This window comes from Elgaria multicarinata, chromosome 23, assembly GCF_023053635.1.
Source record: "Elgaria multicarinata webbii isolate HBS135686 ecotype San Diego chromosome 23, rElgMul1.1.pri, whole genome shotgun sequence".
NCBI lineage: Eukaryota > Metazoa > Chordata > Lepidosauria > Squamata > Anguidae > Elgaria > Elgaria multicarinata.
Window position 1 is genome coordinate 10,708,003 of NC_086193.1, and position 19,179 is coordinate 10,727,181.

A 19,179-nucleotide genomic window follows, 5' to 3' on the forward strand; every position below is an offset into this window, starting at 1 on the left:
CCAATCATGGCCGTGAAATGGAACCTCCGTATCCCAAGGAAATCTACCTGATGCCAAACCACAGCGGGCCGGCCCTTACCTCCCACCCCCGCTTCTCGGGGACCTTTGTCCGATTGCTGCCAGAAGCAGAACATTCTTTGCTGAACTCCAGTCACCGATCGAACCTCCCGGGTTAGTGGTTGTGTATCTCTGCCCCTTGAGCTGGTTTGAATCGGAGTGCCGGGCGCCGGGGCAGTGCCTTCCTCTCCTCCCGCGTCCCCACAGGTGGTGCTAGGGTTAATCCCGCTTGGCATCCGGCTTGGCGCCTGAAGTCCCAAACCGCCGAAATCTCCTCCTCCTCCTCCGCCCCCTGCCCTGCCACCTTCCCAACTTAAACCTGCTTTGCTTTTTTCCCCTCCCTCCTTTGGCAGACGACTTCGAGGACGGACGGAGAGAGGCCGGACCGGCAGCTGCCCCCGCTCCAGGTGGGTTGAGGCTCGGGACGGGCAGAGGCCCCATGGCACGAGGGCGTCCGGGATCTCCCCGGGGCCGCTCCGGTACCTGGAGGCAGGCTTTCCTCTGCTTTTTCGGAGGGGGGGATCTGGAACGAGCCAGCGGCAACGCTGTAACTTTCCACGCAGCTGTTTCCAGATCCCTTCGTCCCCCAGGTGCTGCCGCCCGTTCCGGCGCCTCGGTCTCCGCCTCTGTGAAATGGGCCACTCGCTTTTTTGGTGGGGCTGAACGGGCGAGGAAGCAGACGGCGTTAGAAATCCGGGAGAGGGGCAATGGCGAAATGGCCGGTTGTATCTGGCGACGTTTCAGAACCTGGACCCGCTCGTTCGTTGACCTGCTTTTAAACAGATGTAGGCTCTTTGTACGGCGTCAGTGGTGTGGCTGGAGCTCTGCCCCAAGGGGGCTACAATTTTAAATGTGTCATAGAGGCGGCAATGAGGGAAGAGGAGCCAGGAGTGAACGGGGGAAGGCTGCGAAGGCGTCGCCTTGCTCACTCGTAGGCTTAACTACCAAGGAGGAGCAGGGGGCCGTGCGTCTTATTTATTTATTTATTGCATTTATTTATTACATTTCTATACCGCCCAATAGCCGGAGCGCTCCGAAACTTAACAAAACAGGCAGTGGGCTGATCCTGAGGTTCTGCTGACAGCTTGCCGTGACGCCGGCTTGAAACGGCCGCAGGCCCAGAGTGTCCAGAGCGCTGTTGTTTGTCCTCTCGTGCCCAGCAGCTGCGGATCTCTGCCGTGTGTTGGTTCTTCTTGTGAAACCCTCCCCGAGAACGGGTCAGGCTCCGCTCGGAGGGTTCTGGGAGGTGAGAGGTACCTCCCCCCGCCCGGAATAAACTATGGGGGGTCAGAGTCCGTGGACGCATCAATGTCCCCCCATCCCCGGCTTTCTTCCCCTGTGTTCGTGGGATGCCCCCAGAATACCAGCCCTACTCAAACGCTCCCTTTCCAGCTGTTAAAAAGCCGTCGCCCAGCGTCCTTGAGAGGTGTTGGACTCCGACTTCTTGCATCCCCCCAGCCCCTGTGGGAGTTGCAGTCCAACTCCTCCGGAGGGCTCCGGGTTGGGGAACGAGCAGTTTAAACCCCCACTCGAAGCCGGCCACTGAGCGCCACCCTCCCCTCGTGCTCCCGGGTCATGTGCTGTCCCAGATTGGCTTTGCGGCCAGCCGGGGTCATTCCTCTCCTTGCCCGGCTCAGGCGGCAGTACCGAGGGCAGCGCTGGGGCAGAGGAGCGGAGACCTGTGCCCTGTCCCGTCTGCTTCTCACTCTCCTGGTGTCCAGCTGGAATCTGGCTTCCTGTCACTTGAGCCCGTTATTCCGTGTCCTGCACTCTCGGTGGATTGAGAAGAGATCCTGCAGAAATGGGTCAAACTGGCTGGGTCATAGAATCATAGAATCACAGAATCGTAGAGTTGGAACAGGCCTGTAAGGCCATCCAGTCCAACCCCCTGCTCGATAAAGGAATCCACCCTAAAGCATCCCTGATAGATGGTTGTCCAGCTGCCTCTTGAAGGCTTCTAGTATGGGAGAGCCCACAACCGCCCTAGGTAACTGGTTCCATTGTCGTACTGCTCTAACAGCCAGGAAGTTTTTCCTGATGTCCAGCCAGAATCGGGCTTCCTGTCACTTGAGCCCGTTATTCCGTGTCCTGCACTCTGGGAGGATCGATAAGAGATCCTGGCTTTCCTCTGTGTGACAACCTTTCAAGTATTTGAGGAGTGCTATCATGTCTCCCCTCAATCTTCTCTTCTCCAGGCTAAACCGGCCCAGTTCTTTCAGTCTCTTCTCATAGGGCTTTGTTTCCAAACCCCTGATCATCCTGGTGTCGGAGCGAGATCCCATTTGCAGATGTTAAGTGTTGCCTCGTAGAATCATAGAATAGCAGAGTTGGAAGGGGGCCTACAAGGCCATCGAGTCCAACCCCCTGCTCAGTGCAGGAATCCACCCTAAAGCATCCCTGACAGATGGGTTGTCCAGCTGCCTCTTGAAGGCCTCTAGCAACCTCCCTAGGTCATTGGTTCCGTTGTCGTACTGCTCTAACCATCAGGGAGTTTTTCCTAATGTCCTCTCCTCTCTGTTTCTTCTCCCGCACAGCTTCCCGGGACGCCGTCCCCCCTGGACCAGAGCCCCACGATGGGCGAGCGCCCCACCCACGCCAACAGCCTGTTCTTGAACGAGGAGTCCTCTAAGGGTGTCGGGGCGGGTGGCCGCGTACACCGCCTCCGGCATGCCGTGGAGAAGCGGGCCGCCCGGGCCCGGAAACGAATGTACGCCGTCACGCGGGAGAGCGTCTGGGCTTGCCTGCAGAAGAACGCCTTTGTCTTGTTGACCATCTCGGCCGTCCTACTGGGTACGGGGAGGAGGGGGCGCGTGTGCGTGCGTGTGTGTTGGGGGGTCGTCCGCTGCAGGGGTGGCCAGGAGGTGTTTTGGACTTCAACTCCCAGAAGCCCCTGGCCGCACAGCTAAGGGTCAGGTGGGCTGGGGAGGTGAAGGGCAAAACGTCTGGTACACATCACCTGGGCCTTCTGCATGCTTGGTACTACAATGCCCTCTGGCCGCTGACTGGGGCGTGGGGCGCTGCTGTTGTCACACCCATCTACAGCTCAGTCTCTGGGGCCCTCTTCTGCCCGTGGAAGAAATCCAGGTCAAATTGGAGCTCTTCCACCCAAAGGTGGTCGTTTTTTAGCCCGCCATGACTCGTGCGAGGGGCGGTGGGACCTTTTCGAACGTCACCGCAGAAAAGCCGGCTGGGATCATCCTGCCGCCCGCTTTGAACCGGCCCGTTTTCTCATGGGCACGGAGACTGGAGGAGACCGGGGTGGCCCCACGCAAGAGAGAGAGCGCAGGATTGCGGAGCGGGCCGGTGAGCGGTTAGGAGGGATGAAAGGGTCAGCCGGGGTTGTCTGGGATCCCAGGGTTGGACCGTCCTTTGCAAGGGGCTTCGCTCGCCCTGCCGGGGGAGGCTGGTAGCTCCGATTTCAGCAGGGCGGCAAATCCGCTCCGGGTTTCAGCCAGAAGCAGCCAGAATGCTAAATTCAGTATCGGAGCGCTTTGGATAGCTCCGTTCGAATTCGGATTAAAACCTGGAGCGGGTTTACTAACCTGTGTGTGTTCAGAGAGGAAAAAAGTCCTACAACTCCCAGCATCCCCCAGGCAGTATGGGTCACGGAGCAGAGTTCCTTCCAAAAGGCGATTTGCCGCTGGGTTCAGGCCTGGGAGCCGCCTCCCTGCTTGTGTCTCCGGACAGGAGAACTGAGGCAGCACTTAGCAGCGGCAGAAAGAGTTTTGGGGGCTCACAACCCCCTTGGTGGGTGCAGTTCTCTGGCCTGGAACTCCTCCTCTATTGGTGGGGGGTGGATCTGGTTGTGCTCCCCTGGGGGGGCGGTGAGGACACTCTGCACATGGTCAGGGGCACCCTGGTCTTTCCTATGGCTTGGCGCATCCTGGGCTGAGGCGCTAATTACTAGTTAGGAGGCCAAAACAACAGCCAGGGAGGGTGTGTGCGTCTCGAGAAGGATATTGCAGAGTTGGAAATGGTGCAGGTCAGGTCGGCAACCGTTAGGAGAAGGACTGGAAATAAAACTCCTGGTATCGTCATTGCCTTTATACGTATCTATGGTACGGCTACGTTTGTGCACAGCGCTGTCTGCCATTCCTAGAAAGGGACACTGCAGAGATGGGGGAAAAGGGCAGGTGAAATGGCCCAGCGGGCGTCTCCCCGGCGAGGAAAGGTTGCAACATCCGGGGCTGTTTACAAGCGAGGGGAGACATGATTGAGGTGGGCAAAATCATGCCTGGCGTGGAGAACGTGGACAGGGAGACATTTTTCTCCCTCTCCCGTAATACGAGAACCCAACCGGGTCATCATCCCATGAAGCTGATGGGTGGGAGATTTGGGGCAGATCAAAGGAAGCATGCCTTCACACAGTGCAGGGTTAAACTGTGGAACTCACCTCCACAGGATGTCGTGGCGGACAGCCATTTGGTTTTGGCTTTCAGAGGGGGTTGGATGCATTCCAGGAAGAGGAGGAGGCCATTTGTGGGCTACTAGCCTTGATGGCTCTGTGGTACCTCTAGCATCACAGGCAGGAATCCTGTACACACCAGTTGCTGTGGAACATGGGCGGGAGGGTGCTGTTGCACTCACGGTCCCTGGTCCACAGCGTGTGGCCTAGGTGGGCCCTGGGCCTGGGATCCAGCAGGACTTTTCTTGTGCTTGAGCTGCCAGTCTGTGTCTGCACTACTGGGTTGGATAGAGAATGGCCAGGCTCCGTGGGAGGCGGCTTCTGCCGTGCCCTAAAGCCCCTGCGCCTTCCTTCCCCCCACCGAGCTTGGAGCGGGGAGGGCATATTTGCTCCAGGACCCCTGAGGGAGCCGGGGACTCCCCTCCCAGTACAAGCGCGGGGTCTGAACTGGGGGTGGGTGGGGGTTCATTCTGGAACACTGCGAAGCAAAGGTTCCCTTTCAACCTGCCTGTTCGGCCCCTGCGCCTACTTTCCCAGAGTGATTTCTAAGCTGCCACCATCACGTACGGGGGGGGGGGCCTTCCCCACCCTGCTGATCTAGGGCGAAATCCGGCCTGAAAACCCGGAGAGCCGCTGCTGCCGGCCCGTGTTGGCAATCCTGGCCTGGGCGGAACAAAAGTAGAAGGCTGCTGAAGTTCCTATTAAAATCAGGCCTGAATTCAGGGCCATGAGGACGAGAATTCTGCTTTGTTGTCAGAGAGAACGCGCCACAGCTGAGCCGAAGAGGTGGGGGACAGGCTTTGCCTGCAAAAGGTCTCCCGGTTTCTCCTAGTAAGGCGAGGGGAAAAACTCCGCACCAAACCCCGGTGCTGCCGGCCTGTGCTGGGTCAAGGAACTGTCTCCGTTTAGGGCAGCTTCTGACATCGGCGCTGCCGTTGCAACAGAGACCCGGCACGCTAACGAGGCGTTTTGAAAAGGTATCCCGCGATGGCTCCGTGCCTGTGGGACACGCGGCCGCTCGCTTGGCCGGCATCTGGCAGTTCGTAGGAGCGCTCCTCGCCCGTAACAGGATCTGGGCCCTTGGGCTGGAGTTTGGGAGAGGGAACCGGTGGTTCGCAGCCAAGAGGAATGGCGCAGGCGCTCGCTCTCGGCCCGGCTGGCCCCTCTCCTCTCCGGCACCCCCGTCCTTTCGCAACGGTGGAGTTGTGCCTCCGGCCTGGCGTGTCACAACACTTCCCACAAGATTTACGGGAGGGGGGTGGTTGGTGAACGCTGCCGCACGCTAGGCAAAAGTGGCCTCATTTTGCCAAGGAGGAGGAGAATTGGGAAGAACGCGGCCAAGGGCCAGAGGATTAAGCGGTCATGAGCCGGTGCGCTTTGACGTGGGCGGAATGTTGACCCGGCGCGAGGCAGGGATGCTGTTCTTCCAGCTTTCCTAGTTCAAAGGAAAGCAAAGCAAAGAACAGGGCATTTAATCTGCCTTGGCAGTCCAAGCTCTGGCAGAAAAGTGGAGGGATATTAAATCTTCCCAATTAATCAACCAATGAGGCCAGGCAGGGAGGTGGCAAAGAGAGAGACACCCCCCCGGGGCTGTGTTGCATTCCCCATTTTGTCCTCACAACAACCCTGCGTGGTAGGCCGGGCTGAGTCAGCGATATAACAGATCAGCCAGCCGTCTCCAACCCAGATGGTTCGGACTACGGCCCCCATCATCCCAAGCTAGCACGGCCATGGCGTTGGCTGCTTCCCAGTGTGCTTTGATGGCTTTCCAGTCTAGCCTACCTCACAGGGTTGTTGTGAGGATAAAGATGGAGAGTTGGAGATGTTGTCAATTTATAGACCGCTTGACTATATCTAAAACAACATCTTGAAGCAGCTTACAGCGCAAAAGTTTAAATTACAAAATGTCCACAGCAGGAAAAATGCTTAAAAACAAAGAATGCAAAACGTCTCCGTTGGAAGCGTTTCAAAACCCAAACAAAACCATTCTTAATTCAAACGCCTTAAAATCCCAAAACCTGACAGTCGAGAAAAGGGGGAGCCCCTATTCGTCAGGGAAGACCTGGCTGAAAAGGATCTGTTTTTAAAGTGTCGCCGGAAGTGGGTGCCGCCTCAGAGAAGGCCCTTTTCTGGGTTGCCGCCAGACTTCAATCTGACTGTTGTGATTCAACCATCCGTGGGTGGATGTTCGCGACCGGACAGGTGTCACTGGTGGGATTTCACAGAAGCCGATGCCGGGCAGCGTTTTTAAATTTTCTCGCCCGGTTTTTCTGCCTTGAACCGAGCAAAGCTGAAGGCGAGGAGGGTTATGCCTCTCTTCCGGGGCGGGAGCGACACCCTGACCGCCTCCCTTCTCCGTCCGGCATGTAGGCATCACGCTGGCCCTGGCCCTCCGGCCCTACCAGATGACCTACCGCCAAATCAAGTACTTCTCCTTTCCCGGAGAGCTGCTGATGCGAATGTTGCAAATGCTGGTCCTCCCTCTCATCGTCTCCAGCCTAATCACAGGTGAGCTAACCGCAGTGGAACATGGGGGAGGCTGTGAACCTATGAAACACAGCCAAGAGTCAAGGCAGAGACGGGGACAATTTGAGCCACGTTGTACTAAAGTATCTACCTCTGATCTGGGGTGGGGTGAGGCTTCCCAGTGAGGCTTGGTGGGACGTGGGACTCACCAAGGGAGCTGGTCGGATCCGTTCTTGCGCCCATCAGCAAGAAACAGCGGTCCCAGATATGCTGGGAGATTCATTCTCTCCCTCTATTTATTTATTTTGAACGGCTTCTATATAATCAATTAACAAGACAGTTTCCCCCTCCTCTCCCAGACTTATCAAAAAGTGGCACAGCATGCAAGGGAAAAGGATGAGGAGGGAAAAGGAAAAAAATAAATAAGCCAGACTTTGCACTTCCATGCTGGAGCAAGGAGCCTTCACAGCCTTTATACGCCACGGGTGCAGAAATCCAGCCCTTCTGGAATCCAAATGGACCCTTTGGGGTTCACCCGCCCTTCCCCTGGCTTCACGCCACGTTTCCCAACCACCAGTCGTTCGGTGGTTCCCCTGCTCTTGTGCAGATTTTTCCTCCCATTCGTAAAGGGAGGAACAACAGCCTGGCAAAGTAGCACGCGGCTTTTTCTATGCCCTTTATTTGGACTGTCAGGGCTAGAACCTCCGTTTCCCTTTAGTGAAAAGACTGCGGCTCAATGCCGCAGCCCCTGTTTTGCGTGGAGAAGGGCCCGGGTTCGATTTCTAGGCTCCCCAGGAAAATCCCTGCCTGAAACGCTGCTGCCAGCCAGTGTTGACAATACTGGGCTAGATAGGCCCGGGTGCCAAGTCTGGGTCCTGCCAACGCGGGTGCTGCGCACGGGGCCACGGAAGGTTTCTCCCTCCTTCCCCTGAGGCCTCGCGTGGCTGAGCTGCGCTGCCCGCCCCCTTCCTGCAGGCATGGCCTCCTTGGACAGCGGCGCTTCCAGCAAGATGGGCCTCCGTGCCGTCGTCTACTACATGCTGACCACCGTCCTGGCTGTCTTCATCGGCATCTTCATGGTCCTCATCATCCACCCGGGCAAAGGCAGCAAGCAGAAGCTTCACCGTGAAGGCAAAATCGAACCCGTCCACACCACCGATGCCTTCATGGACCTGATCCGGTGAGGGAACGCGGAAGCCGGGTGGCCTGGGGCACAGACAGGCGGTGGGCAGCCTGTGGGCTTCTTCCCCTTTCTTCCCGGCTCTGATTTTTCCTGTCTTTTCTATTAGGAATATGTTCCCTCCCAATCTGGTGGAAGCATGCTTCAGGCAGGTACGTTGCAGTTCTTGAGTTCTTAAAATTGCATTCATTTTTGTGCCGCCCGTACCAATAGCCAGAGTTCTCTTGCGCGTGGGGGTGGTATAGATCAGGGCCTCTTTGGAGAAATCATTCCAGAATTGGGGGGCCACCACTGAGAAGGCCTTCTCCCTTGTTGTCGCCTTTCAAGGCACCCAGAGGAAGGGCCTTAAATGCCGAACGTAGCGTACAGGACGATTCATGTCGGCTTTTGACTTTCTAATCTGCTATGGCTATTTATTTGGAGGCTTTTTACCCCAGACTTCAGCAAAAAAAATCACTGTCATTCAGGTGTCATACGCTTCTCTTACAATTGTCATACGCTTCTCTTACAATTCAAAGGAAAGGGAGCGGGGAGGGAGGAGGAAAACTAAAAGCGTGAGCGTCACCCGTTTTTCCTTCCAGTATAAGACCCAGTACAGCGTCAGAGTCGTCAATCGCACCGTGCCAAGGAGCGGCTCCACTCCCGTCCCGCTACCCGAACACCTGAGTCCCAACGGCAGCAGCAGCAGCCTCAACGCCACCGCCGCCTCGCCCCTCTTGCTGCTGGAGAACGCCACCGCCGCCATCTGGCACAACGTCAGCCAGGCCCTGGGCAGCTCCCCGGAGGTGCGGAGCTACGAAGAGCTCATTCCGGTGCCCGGCTCCGTCAACGGGGTGAACGCCCTGGGGCTGGTGGTCTTCTCCATCTGCTTCGGCCTGGTGATCGGCAGCATGAAGCAGAGAGGGCAGGCCCTGCGGGAGTTCTTCGACGGCCTGAACGAGGCCATCTTGCGGCTGGTGGCCGTCATCATCTGGTGAGTGGGGGGGGGTTGGCAGGAGGGGGCCGCCCAGGCTGGGCGCAGAGTGGCACAGGACCCTCTGAGGATAGCGGCCTTTTCCAGAAAGCACACAAGGAGCTCAGCGCCAGGTGCAAGGGCAGCGCAGGGCAGGCTAGGAAGTCCAAGATGTTTTCTGGAGCTGGGCGTTGGTTTATTTCATAGAATCATGGAATCTTAGAATAGTAGAGTTGGAAGGGTCCTATAAGGCCATCCAGTCCAACCCCCTGCTCAATGCAGGAATCCACCCTAAAGCATCCCTGACAGACGGTTGTCGAGCTGCCTCTTGAATGCCTCTAGTGTGGGAGAGCCCACCACCTCCCTAGGTAACTGATTCCATTGTCGTACTGCTCTAACAGTCAGGATGTTTTTCCGGATGTCCAGCCAGAATCGGGCTTCCTTTAACTTGAGCCCGTTATTCCGTGTCCTGCACTCTGGGATGATCGAGGAGAGATCCTGGCCCTCCTCTGTGTGACAACCTTTCAAGGATTTGAAGAGCGCTCTCCTGCCTCCCCACCGCCTTCTCTTCTCCAGGCTACACCTGCCCAGCTGTTTCAGTCTCTCTTCATAGGGCTTTGTGTTTAAAGTCTTGTACAGACTTTGGTTGCTAAAAAAAAAAAGATATTGTAGAGGTGGAAAAAGAACAGAAAAGGGCAACGAAAATGACCAGGGGTTGGAGCAGCACCCCTATGAGGGAAGGTGACAGCAGCTGGGATTGTTCAGGTTGGGGAAAAGGAGGCTGAGGGTGGAGAATGTGGGCAGGGAGACGTTTTTCTCACTTTCCATAATACTAGAACCCAACGGGGCCATCCCAGGAAGCTGATCAGTGGGAGAGTCAAATTGAGGGAAGACATGAGAGCACTCTTCAAATACTTAACAGGTTGTCCCACAGAGGAGGGCCAGGATCTCTTCTCGATCCTCCCAGAATGCAGGACACGGAATAACGGGCTCAAGTTAAAAGAAGCCAGATTCCAGCTAGACATCAGGAAAAACTTCCTGACTGTTAGAGCAGTACGACAATGGAATTAGTTGCCTGGTGAGGTTGTGGCCTCTCCCACACTAGAGGCCTTCAAGAGGCAGCTGGACAACCATCTGTCAGGGATGCTTTAGGGTGGATTCCTGCATTGAGCAGGGGGGTGGACTGGATGGCCTTACAGACCCCTTCCAACTCTGCTATTCTATGATTCTATGTGCAAATAAGAGAAAGAGAGAGATTCTAGTTTTTTTAATCCTCCCAATTACAAATGTTGTTGTTGTTGTTTATTTATTTCGGTCATAGACCAGCACAGCAGAAAACATCATCAACAATAATATTAGAAAACCCCAGCAAGGTACATACAATAAAATACATACTTAAAATACAAAAAATACGGCCGTCTCAGCCTAAGTCTAAGGTACAATAAAATTCTTCAATGTTGATTTCCGTCGGCTTATGGCAGCCGCACAAAAACTGGCTGCTTTTAGAGTAACCTGAGGGTTCTGATCCGATAGATGTTTTGTGTAATATTCATCTGATCTACCGGGAGTTCGCTGCAAGATAGAGATTATAAATGTTTGGCGCAAATCTTGGTAAAAGGAACAATACAGCAGAACGTGGCCGACTGTTTCCACTTTACCCACCTCACAGGGACGTACTCGTTCTTGGTAGGGTCTATTTCCAAACCTTCCATCTGAAAGGGCAATTACAAATGTTTCCTGGGTGGATTTGCACGCGGCTGACGAAATAAATGCAATGGAATCGTTGAAAGCATAAAATACGACACAGTGCAAAACGGCAAAACGGCGTGAGGAGTCGAAGAGTGAAAAAGCGCCTTTAGAAATAAATTGCTGGGTGAAGGCATCGTGTTCGTGTCATGAGATCGCCGTTGAAGAGGAGGGAGCGCCTTCGGGGTCACTTGTCCATGGGCCCCTGAGGGGTCGCCCTGGCCGGGCCCGGCTGACGCTTGTCTTCTGCGGCAGGTATGCCCCCGTCGGCATCTTGTTCCTGATTGCTGGCAAGATCTTGGAGATGGAGGACCTGGCAGTGATGGGCGGCCAGGTGGGCATGTACACGCTGACGGTCGTCGTGGGACTCCTGATCCACGGCCTGTGCGTGCTGCCACTGATCTACTTCATCGTCACGCGCAAGAACCCCTGGGTGTTCGTGGCCGGACTGCTGCAGGCGCTCGTCACAGCCCTGGGCACGTCCTCCAGGTACCGTCCGCGGCACGCCGGCCCCTGCGTCAGACCCAGAGCCAGGAAAGGGTTCCGTACATTTTCACTGTGCGCAAACGGCCTCTCAAAACCCTCCCCAGGCGGAGAAACAATTTCCCTGAAATTCCCCCAAGGGAGGAGAATTTCTTCGACGCTTTCCCGAAAGGCAGGGCTCTAGAATTGGGCGGGGAGGGCGGGGGGGCGGAGGCCTTCAGCCCGTCTCCCGGCGTAACGCCCCCAGGGAGGCGTAACCTCCTCCCGGCTCTGTTTGGGCTTGCAGCTCGGCCACGCTCCCTGTCACGTTCCGCTGCCTGGAGGAAAACATCGGCGTGGACAAGAGGGTCACCAGGTTCGTCCTGCCCGTGGGGGCCACCATCAACATGGATGGCACGGCGCTCTACGAAGCCCTGGCCGCCATCTTCATCGCCCAGGTGAACAACTACGAGCTCGACTTTGGGCAGATCATTACGATAAGGTGCGTGCCGCGGCAGGGCGCGTCCTTGCGAGAGCCCACGCGTGGGTCGGGGCTTTGCCAGTGGTGTGGCGGGCTGGGCGTGGGCGTCAGGATCAGGCCTGCTCTCCCTAGGGTGGGGGAAGGGGTTTCAGGAGGTCAGTTGGACTCAGAATCTGATGGTGGTGGTGGTGGTGGAGGAGGAGGAGGAGGAGGACGACGACGACGACGATGACGACGACTAGAAACTTACCAGCCAAGACAGGAAGCGTGGGAGGAGATCCGACACGACTCTTCAGGAGTCAAAGAGGAGTCTTCCCAGGGGTTTATCGGAGAGAATGCAACAACTCAGAGCCCATCCTCCCCTGGTCCCTGAGAACTCAGCCTCTGTCAGAGGGTTGAGGGGACTTCGGAGTTGGCAGATCCCAGAGTCTGCCCAGGGCCAAGCGGGCGGTGTTGCAAGCAGGCGAGAGGCGGTCTGCCAGGTTAGCCAGTCGCCAAAGACATCTCACGAAAGACAACCCCCTTCTCCTGGGCTAAGCTGGCTCTTGGACCACGTAGGAAACGCCCCCTTTTCCTTGCCGTTGCCCTTGCAACGAAAAAGGGGGCGTTTCCCACGCAGTCCAAGAGCCAGCTGAGCTTCGTTAGCCTAATTAAGCTTAGAGGAACGCGCCGGGCATCCTCGCTTCCTTCAGGCGTGAAGAGAAGTGTGTTTGCTGAGTCGGGCTTTGTGGATTCCACGGCGGACCTTGTTTATCGTCCCACCTCTGAGCCGGAGGGCTTGGAATCACGACGGGCAGCCAAGTGCATAATCCTTTATCATTGCATTAATAACCCCGCCTTTCCTCCAAGGAGCCTCAGGAGGCGTGCATAACCCTCCTCCTCCTCTGTGTTAAGCTCACAACAACCCTGCGAGGTAGGTCAGCCTGTGAGCTTCATGGCTGAGCGGGGACTGGAACCCAGGTCTCCTCAGTTTGATTCTCTAACCGCTACACCACACTGCCTCTCCAGTGACAAGGCTGAAGGACTCGAGTGGGCAGGAGCGGCGAAGGAGCTCTTTCAGCCGCAAGGGCTGGATTTCATTTCAGAGACGCGCTCGGGGGCAGTTTTCTAAGCGGCTTGGGACCACAGCCCTTGAGGGAGCGCCTCTCCCTATTTATATCTGCCTGAGATTCGAGACCGGGCAGAGGAGCCCTCCTCCGCGTCCCACCAGCGCGAGACAGACACGAGAGAGGGCGTTAGCGTTCCAGCTCCTTCCCGCCTCTTCCCCAAGCCGGGAGCGACACCAGGCAACCCCAGTGTGCAAAACCGGCCTCCTACATGCAGCCGGTGGAGTCCAACCTCCCAACACGGGATTTGTTTTCCTTTGACGAGCTCCTCGCAGGTAACCCCGCTCCTCTGTTCTCTGCAGCATTACGGCCACCGCGGCCAGTATCGGGGCGGCCGGCATCCCGCAAGCTGGCCTGGTGACGATGGTGATCGTGTTGACGTCCGTGGGGCTGCCGACGGAAGACATCACCTTGATCATGACCGTGGACTGGTTCCTGTAAGTCCCAGCAAGGCAGGCGCTGTTGCACTCCCAAGGGGGGGTGTGAGCGCTTCGAGACGTTTTGGCCATGCAAACCTTCCTGGCTGGGTGGTTGTTTCCTCAGCAGGTTTTGCCCAATACAGGCAGGCCCGTTACGTCCCCAGTTTTCAGGAAGTTCAGGTACATAGAATCATAGAATAGCAGAGTTGGAAGGGGCCTGCAAGGCCATCTAGTCCAACCCCCTGCTCAATGCAGGAATCCACCCTAAAGCATCCCTGACAGATGGTTGTCCAGCTGTACATGTTTTAGGGGCCTCGTGGGTCTAACACTGGCCTGTCACAGCTTGCAAACATTTTCTTTCCACCTTCTCCCACGGATGAAAACGTGCGTTCGTGCGGATTGCTTTTTTAAAGTACACATTTTCCCCCCGTGCGTGTTTTGTTAACGTACACGTGTTGCAAACGCAAACGCTCGCACACGCACCCCACAAAAAGCATTGCACGCTTGTTGTGCCAAGGCGCTCAGTTTGGGCGGTCCGTCTGTCCAGGTTAAGCGGCGTTCAAATTGTTCTGGGCCGGGTTTCGGATTCCCCCCTAAAGGAGCAGGTTTGCAATTTATTACTATTTATTACATTTCCACACCGCCCTGCAGCCAAAGCTCTCTGGGCGGTGTACAAAGATTACAAACATTGAACATTTAAAAACGAATATACAAAATTTTAAACACTAAAAAGCATAAAAGCAGGCTGCATACCTAACTGTGTAGCTTCTGTGACATCCATCAATGTCATTAGAGGCCAGGTAGCCTCGGTCGCCCAGAGCAATGTTTTATCACCTTGGGCTACGATCCTACGCCGGTTTAGACAGAAAGAAATCCTAGAATTACCAGCGTTCCTCAGTCAGCCATGCCAGCTAGGGAAATGCTAGGATTTTTTTCTGTCTAAACCTGCGTAGGGTTGCAGCTTGGGACTGAAATACCCACCATGACCCTACCTGGACGGAGATATCTTGTGACAGTTCTGCCACCTTCTTGTCTGGATTTTTGCCACTCGTATAAGCGGGTCGGCTTTTAAAACGATCCAGAACCTTCAGTTGTGTCCAAAATAGGGCTAACTGGGACCAGCTAATGGGACCATAGAACGCCAGTCCTCCTCTCTCTGTCCTGGCTGACGACCAGTTTCCAGGCCCAGTTCAATGTGCCCACTTGAACCTTCCAAGCCCCGGCGGCCAAATTTCCCAAAGGGCTGTCTTTATCTGCCCGAATCCTGACGTCCTGTTCGGAAGCCCTCCTCCAGGTGCCCACAGCAAGTACTAAAAAGAGAGTCTTTTCGAAAGGAAAAAGCGTTATTTATTTATTAAATTTATAAACCGCCCCACAGCCGAAGCTCTCTGGGCGGTTTACAAAGGTTAAAAACGGTGAACGTTAAAAAGTATACAAAATTTAAAACCATCAAAAATATAAAAACAACATTATAAAACAACAATATCCATTTAAAAACAACAATTCTGGGGTCCATTAAAAACAAACTTAACGTTGTTAAATGCTGTTAAAATGCCTGGGAGAAGAGAAAAGTCTTGACCTGGCGCTGAAAAGATAACAATGTTGGTGCCAGTTGAGCCTCGTCGTTTAGGGGGGGCCACCACTGAAAAGGCCCTCTCCCTTGTTGCCATCCTCCGAGCTTCCCTCGGAGTAGGCACCCGGAGGAGGATGTTAGATGCTGAGCGTAGTATAGGGGTAGGTTCATGTCGGGAAAGGCGTTCCGTCAGGTATTGTGGAGAGAGAAGGAGGTTAATGCAAATCCCACCAATTCTTATCGGTGTTGTTTCCGGTAGTTCACACCTTGCTTGTGAGATTTGGGAAGACCCACCGTTTGGTCCTGTCCAGGTCAGCCCTGCTCGGAAACGTCTTCCCTGGGCTTGACGGTCTCTTCTCTGTCGCTTCCAGGGACCGCCTCCGGACCACCATCAATGTGCTGGGGGATTCGCTGGGGGCCGGGGTGGTGGAGCACCTCTCCCGTCACGAGCTAGAGATGCACGACGCAGAGCTCAGCAACTCGGTCATTGAGGAGAACGAAAAACCTTACCACCTGATCTACCCGGAGAACGACCCGCTGAAGCACCGCAGCAGCGAGACCTCGATGTGACCTCCCCCCAGGGAGAGGCGCGCGCCGCCGCCGCTGGGATCCGGATCGGTAGCAACTGGGCGACTGTGAAACGCTGAGAGAAAGGAAGAGCCGTCCCGAATCCTGCCCCCCAAATTCTCAGCGCCTCCCCTCTTACCCTGCCCGCATGCCGCCGGGGAAAAAATAATAATGAAAATCCAACGGGAACTTTTCCGAATGCAGATTTCGCTGCTCTCGGTGACGTTTTTGGCATGAACGGGACAGGGTCGGATTCGACACACACACACACACACACACACACACACCGCCGTGACCCCCCCCCCGCCCCTGAACCACAGCTGGTCGTATCCTGCACCAAGAAAACCCCCACACCGCCTTCGAACGCCCGTCGTGCGTCGTGCCATTGAGACCGAGTTGTTATTTAAATCTTCTGCCAATATATATGTAGATATTCTTATTGATGGTGTCCTCTTCTGAACACTCTTTTTAGCACTTGAAAACTGCAGCAGCAAAAACCGTGGCCAAATGTCAAGGCGTGTACAGGCAAGGCTCGATTTGGTATGGGGCGAATGTTGTTTATTTATAAAGACCATTAAAGTGGAGAATTACGTACGGCGTGTGTTTCGGAATATGAACGGCAGGATTCTTGAAGCTACGCGATAAGTTAGTACGCCGTTGTGTCTGAGATTGCTTTATATTGCGCAAGTATATTGTATTGCACAAGTATTTCACTATACAGTTATTATAGTATTGGACCTTTTTATTTCTTTTGATTTAAAACACACACACACATATTCTTTTTTAAACTGGAAGGCTGGCTCACTACAACGCAACGTGCTACGGTCCACCTCCGCCTTGTACTCAGGTTTTGGGCGAGTTACTTTCCTTTTAGTCGTTCGCCGCTTTGCTGTCTGGGAAATGGGTGCTTTGTGGCACCCTGGTGGCACCCATTTTGTGTTAGTTCTCACGATGTTCTTGAAATTGCAAGCATAGCACAAAAAGTTGGATACCCCTGGGTGCTACCAGGAAATGCACAAGTCGTCCATCTGTCTCCCATTTGTGCTCCTCCGTAGCCAGTATTTAGAGATAGACTGCTCTTGAGGAGGTATGATCCGTATGGGAACGGTGGCTCCATCTCATAGAATCATAGAATAGCAGAGTTGGAAGGGGCCTCTAAGGCCATCGAGTTTAACCCCCTGCTCAATGCAGGAATCCACCCTAAAGCATACCTAACAGGTGGTTGTCCAGCTGCCTCTTGAAGGTCTCTAGGGTGGGAGAGCCCGCGACCTCCCTAGGTAACTGGTTCCATTGTCGTACTGCTCTAACAGTCAGGAAGTTTTTCCTGATGTCCAGCCAGAATCTGGTTTCCTGCAACTTGGGCCTGTTATTCCGTGTCCTGCACTCTGGGAGGATCGAGAAGAGATCCTGGCCCTCCTCTGTGTGACAACCTTTTAAGTATTTGAAGAGTGCTATCATGTCTCCCCTCAATCTTCTCTTCTCCAGGCTAAACATGCCCAGTTCTTTCAGTCTCTCCTCATAGGGCTTTGTTTCCAGACCCCAGATCATCCTGGTTGCCCTCATCTGAACATGCTCCAGCTTGTCTGCGTCCTTCTTGAATTGTGGAGCCCGGAACTCCTTTGCTACAGTGGTCAAACCCACTTTAAACCCAATTAGCCCTCAGGCAGCTGATTTGGGGCGTCATAAAAAAGCAAATTACTCACTGTTAATTAATATTGTGTTTTCAATGCCAGGGAGAGGGGCTTGTACGATTTTTTTTGCCTCAGCGGCCGAAGCAGCATATAGGAAGCAGGCGAGACAATAAAAGAATCCCATCATAGATATATAGATATAATGCAAAAATGACTAACCGCCACATCATGTCTGGAAACCTAGCGGGAACGGTGCCAGAGGCGATGCCCACAGACGTGAGGGCAGACATGCGGTGCAAGGGGGGGCATGTTTATCATGTTCCCGCGGCCCCACTGCGCTGTCTGTTATGCAACAGGAGATTGCTGGTTGAATCCTGCCTGCTCACAGGCAAGGCGTTTCGCTCCCCCATGCAAGAGGGTCCTAAAACCAGGCGGCCGGCGAGGCACAGACACACCCGGGAGGTTGGGTGTTCCCCCCCCCTCGCCCCCAGGGGAAAAGACATCTCACACCCGGGATATTGGTTGGGAAGGTCTGGGCCAGGATGCTCCTGAGGTCCCAATGGTTGCTGCACAAGAGCCTGAGCCGGGATCCAGGTTCAGGACAACTGACATCAATGGCCCTGTGGGAAAGGCAAGGGCGGGGGGGGGGGGGGAGCAGAAGCAGGCAAAGGCGACATCAGGGTTTGCTCCAGTTGGACTGCCCCCCAACCCACCCAGGAGACCATAGGGCAAGAAGTGCCGCTGCAATACCCCTGTAGAAGTTGACTTTTTTTTCCCCCTCTTCCCTCCCCATCCCTTCTTCCTTGTGTGTGGTGTCTATAGATATCGATATAGCTTATAGCCTGAGGGTGGAGATCGGGATCAAAGGAGTGCCTTATTTAGCGACTGATCTTTTGTTTTATTAAGGAGCTAGATGAGAGAGCTTCAGCTATTGGGCGGTATAGAAATGCATTAAATAAACACATTTAATAGGGAGGAGGAGGAGGAGGAGGAGGAGGTTAGGATTAGGGTTAGTCATATAAAAGAGCTGGTATAATATAATTATATTACGCAGCATAGCATAATGGGGTTGTTCGTGTAATATAATTCTGATACAAGGGACGGGAACCCAGCGGAGGCTGATGACTCCGGTGTCGGTGGGGCGCAAACCCACCCACCCCAGTCCTGCGTTTTAGTGCAGAACCAGCCAAAACTTTACAGAACTTTTTAAAGATGTATTGATTCCTGTTCTAATGTTGTTCCCCACCTCAATCCAAAGGGAGAGGCGGGTAAGAAATAAATAAATTATTATTATTATTATTATTATTATTATTATTATTATTATTATTATTATTATTATTATTATTGGAACTATCCAAATGTATTTATTTATTTATTTAATTACATTTATATACCGCCCCACAGCCGAAGCTCTCTGGGCGGTTTACAACAATTAAAAATAGTAAACATTAAAAGTATACAAAAATTTAAAAAACATAAAAACAGTATAAAAACAACAGTATCCATTTAAAAACAACAATTCTGGGGTCCATTAAAATAGGAACCATCCTTGGGTGGCTCCTACAGAGTTCTGGACGGGATCTTCGCCCCGCCGGAATCGGAGCCACCAGCCGCCCCTGGTAGAGCGCTGTTTGTGGAGCTGGAGGACCCAATGCGCCGCTCCTTCCTCTCCCTTCTCCACTCCTCCTCGCCGGAAGTGGGCGCTGCGCTCCTCCCTTGCTTTCTCGCCTTGAGAGGGGGGGCGCGTGGCGATGGCGTCACTCGCGCGCGCCGGCGTCTCTGCCCTCGCCGTCAAGATGGCGGCTGCTCTCCTCCCCCGCTCGCTCGCCTTGAGGAGTGGGGGGGCGCGCGGCGATGGCGTCACTCGCGCGCGCCGGCGTCTCTGCCCTCGCCGTCAAGATGGCGGCTGCGGCGGTGCGGTCGCTGCTGTGGCGCTGCGGGCGGCCTGCCGGGCGGGCCTGGCGCCTGCGGGGCCGCCTCTACTCGGCGCCCCTGCCCCGGCCAGCCTCCGCGGGGCCCTGGGCGGCCTCGGCGCCTCCTCCTCCTCCTGCTGCTGCCCGGCTCGTGCTCGCCCAGCGCGGCGGCGGCGACGGGGACGGCCTGGAGGGGCCCGAAGGCGGCGGCCTGGGCTCAG

At 54.9% G+C, this 19,179-nt stretch overlaps 1 protein-coding gene across 1 annotated transcript; it reads left to right on the forward strand.

Annotated features, from left to right (window-relative positions):
* The first annotated feature begins 413 nt into the window (after positions 1-413).
* LOC134412896 (excitatory amino acid transporter 1-like) lies at positions 414-16,039 on the forward strand. Its single transcript, XM_063146857.1, has 11 exons — positions 414-464; positions 1,081-1,303; positions 2,592-2,847; positions 6,833-6,970; positions 7,904-8,108; positions 8,218-8,260; positions 8,690-9,081; positions 11,062-11,295; positions 11,576-11,770; positions 13,158-13,292; positions 15,219-16,039. Exons 3-11 carry the CDS (start codon positions 2,631-2,633, stop codon positions 15,415-15,417), a joined length of 1,758 nt encoding a protein of 585 aa, XP_063002927.1. The 5' UTR covers positions 414-464; positions 1,081-1,303; positions 2,592-2,630; the 3' UTR covers positions 15,418-16,039.
* The last annotated feature ends 3,140 nt before the right edge of the window (positions 16,040-19,179 follow it).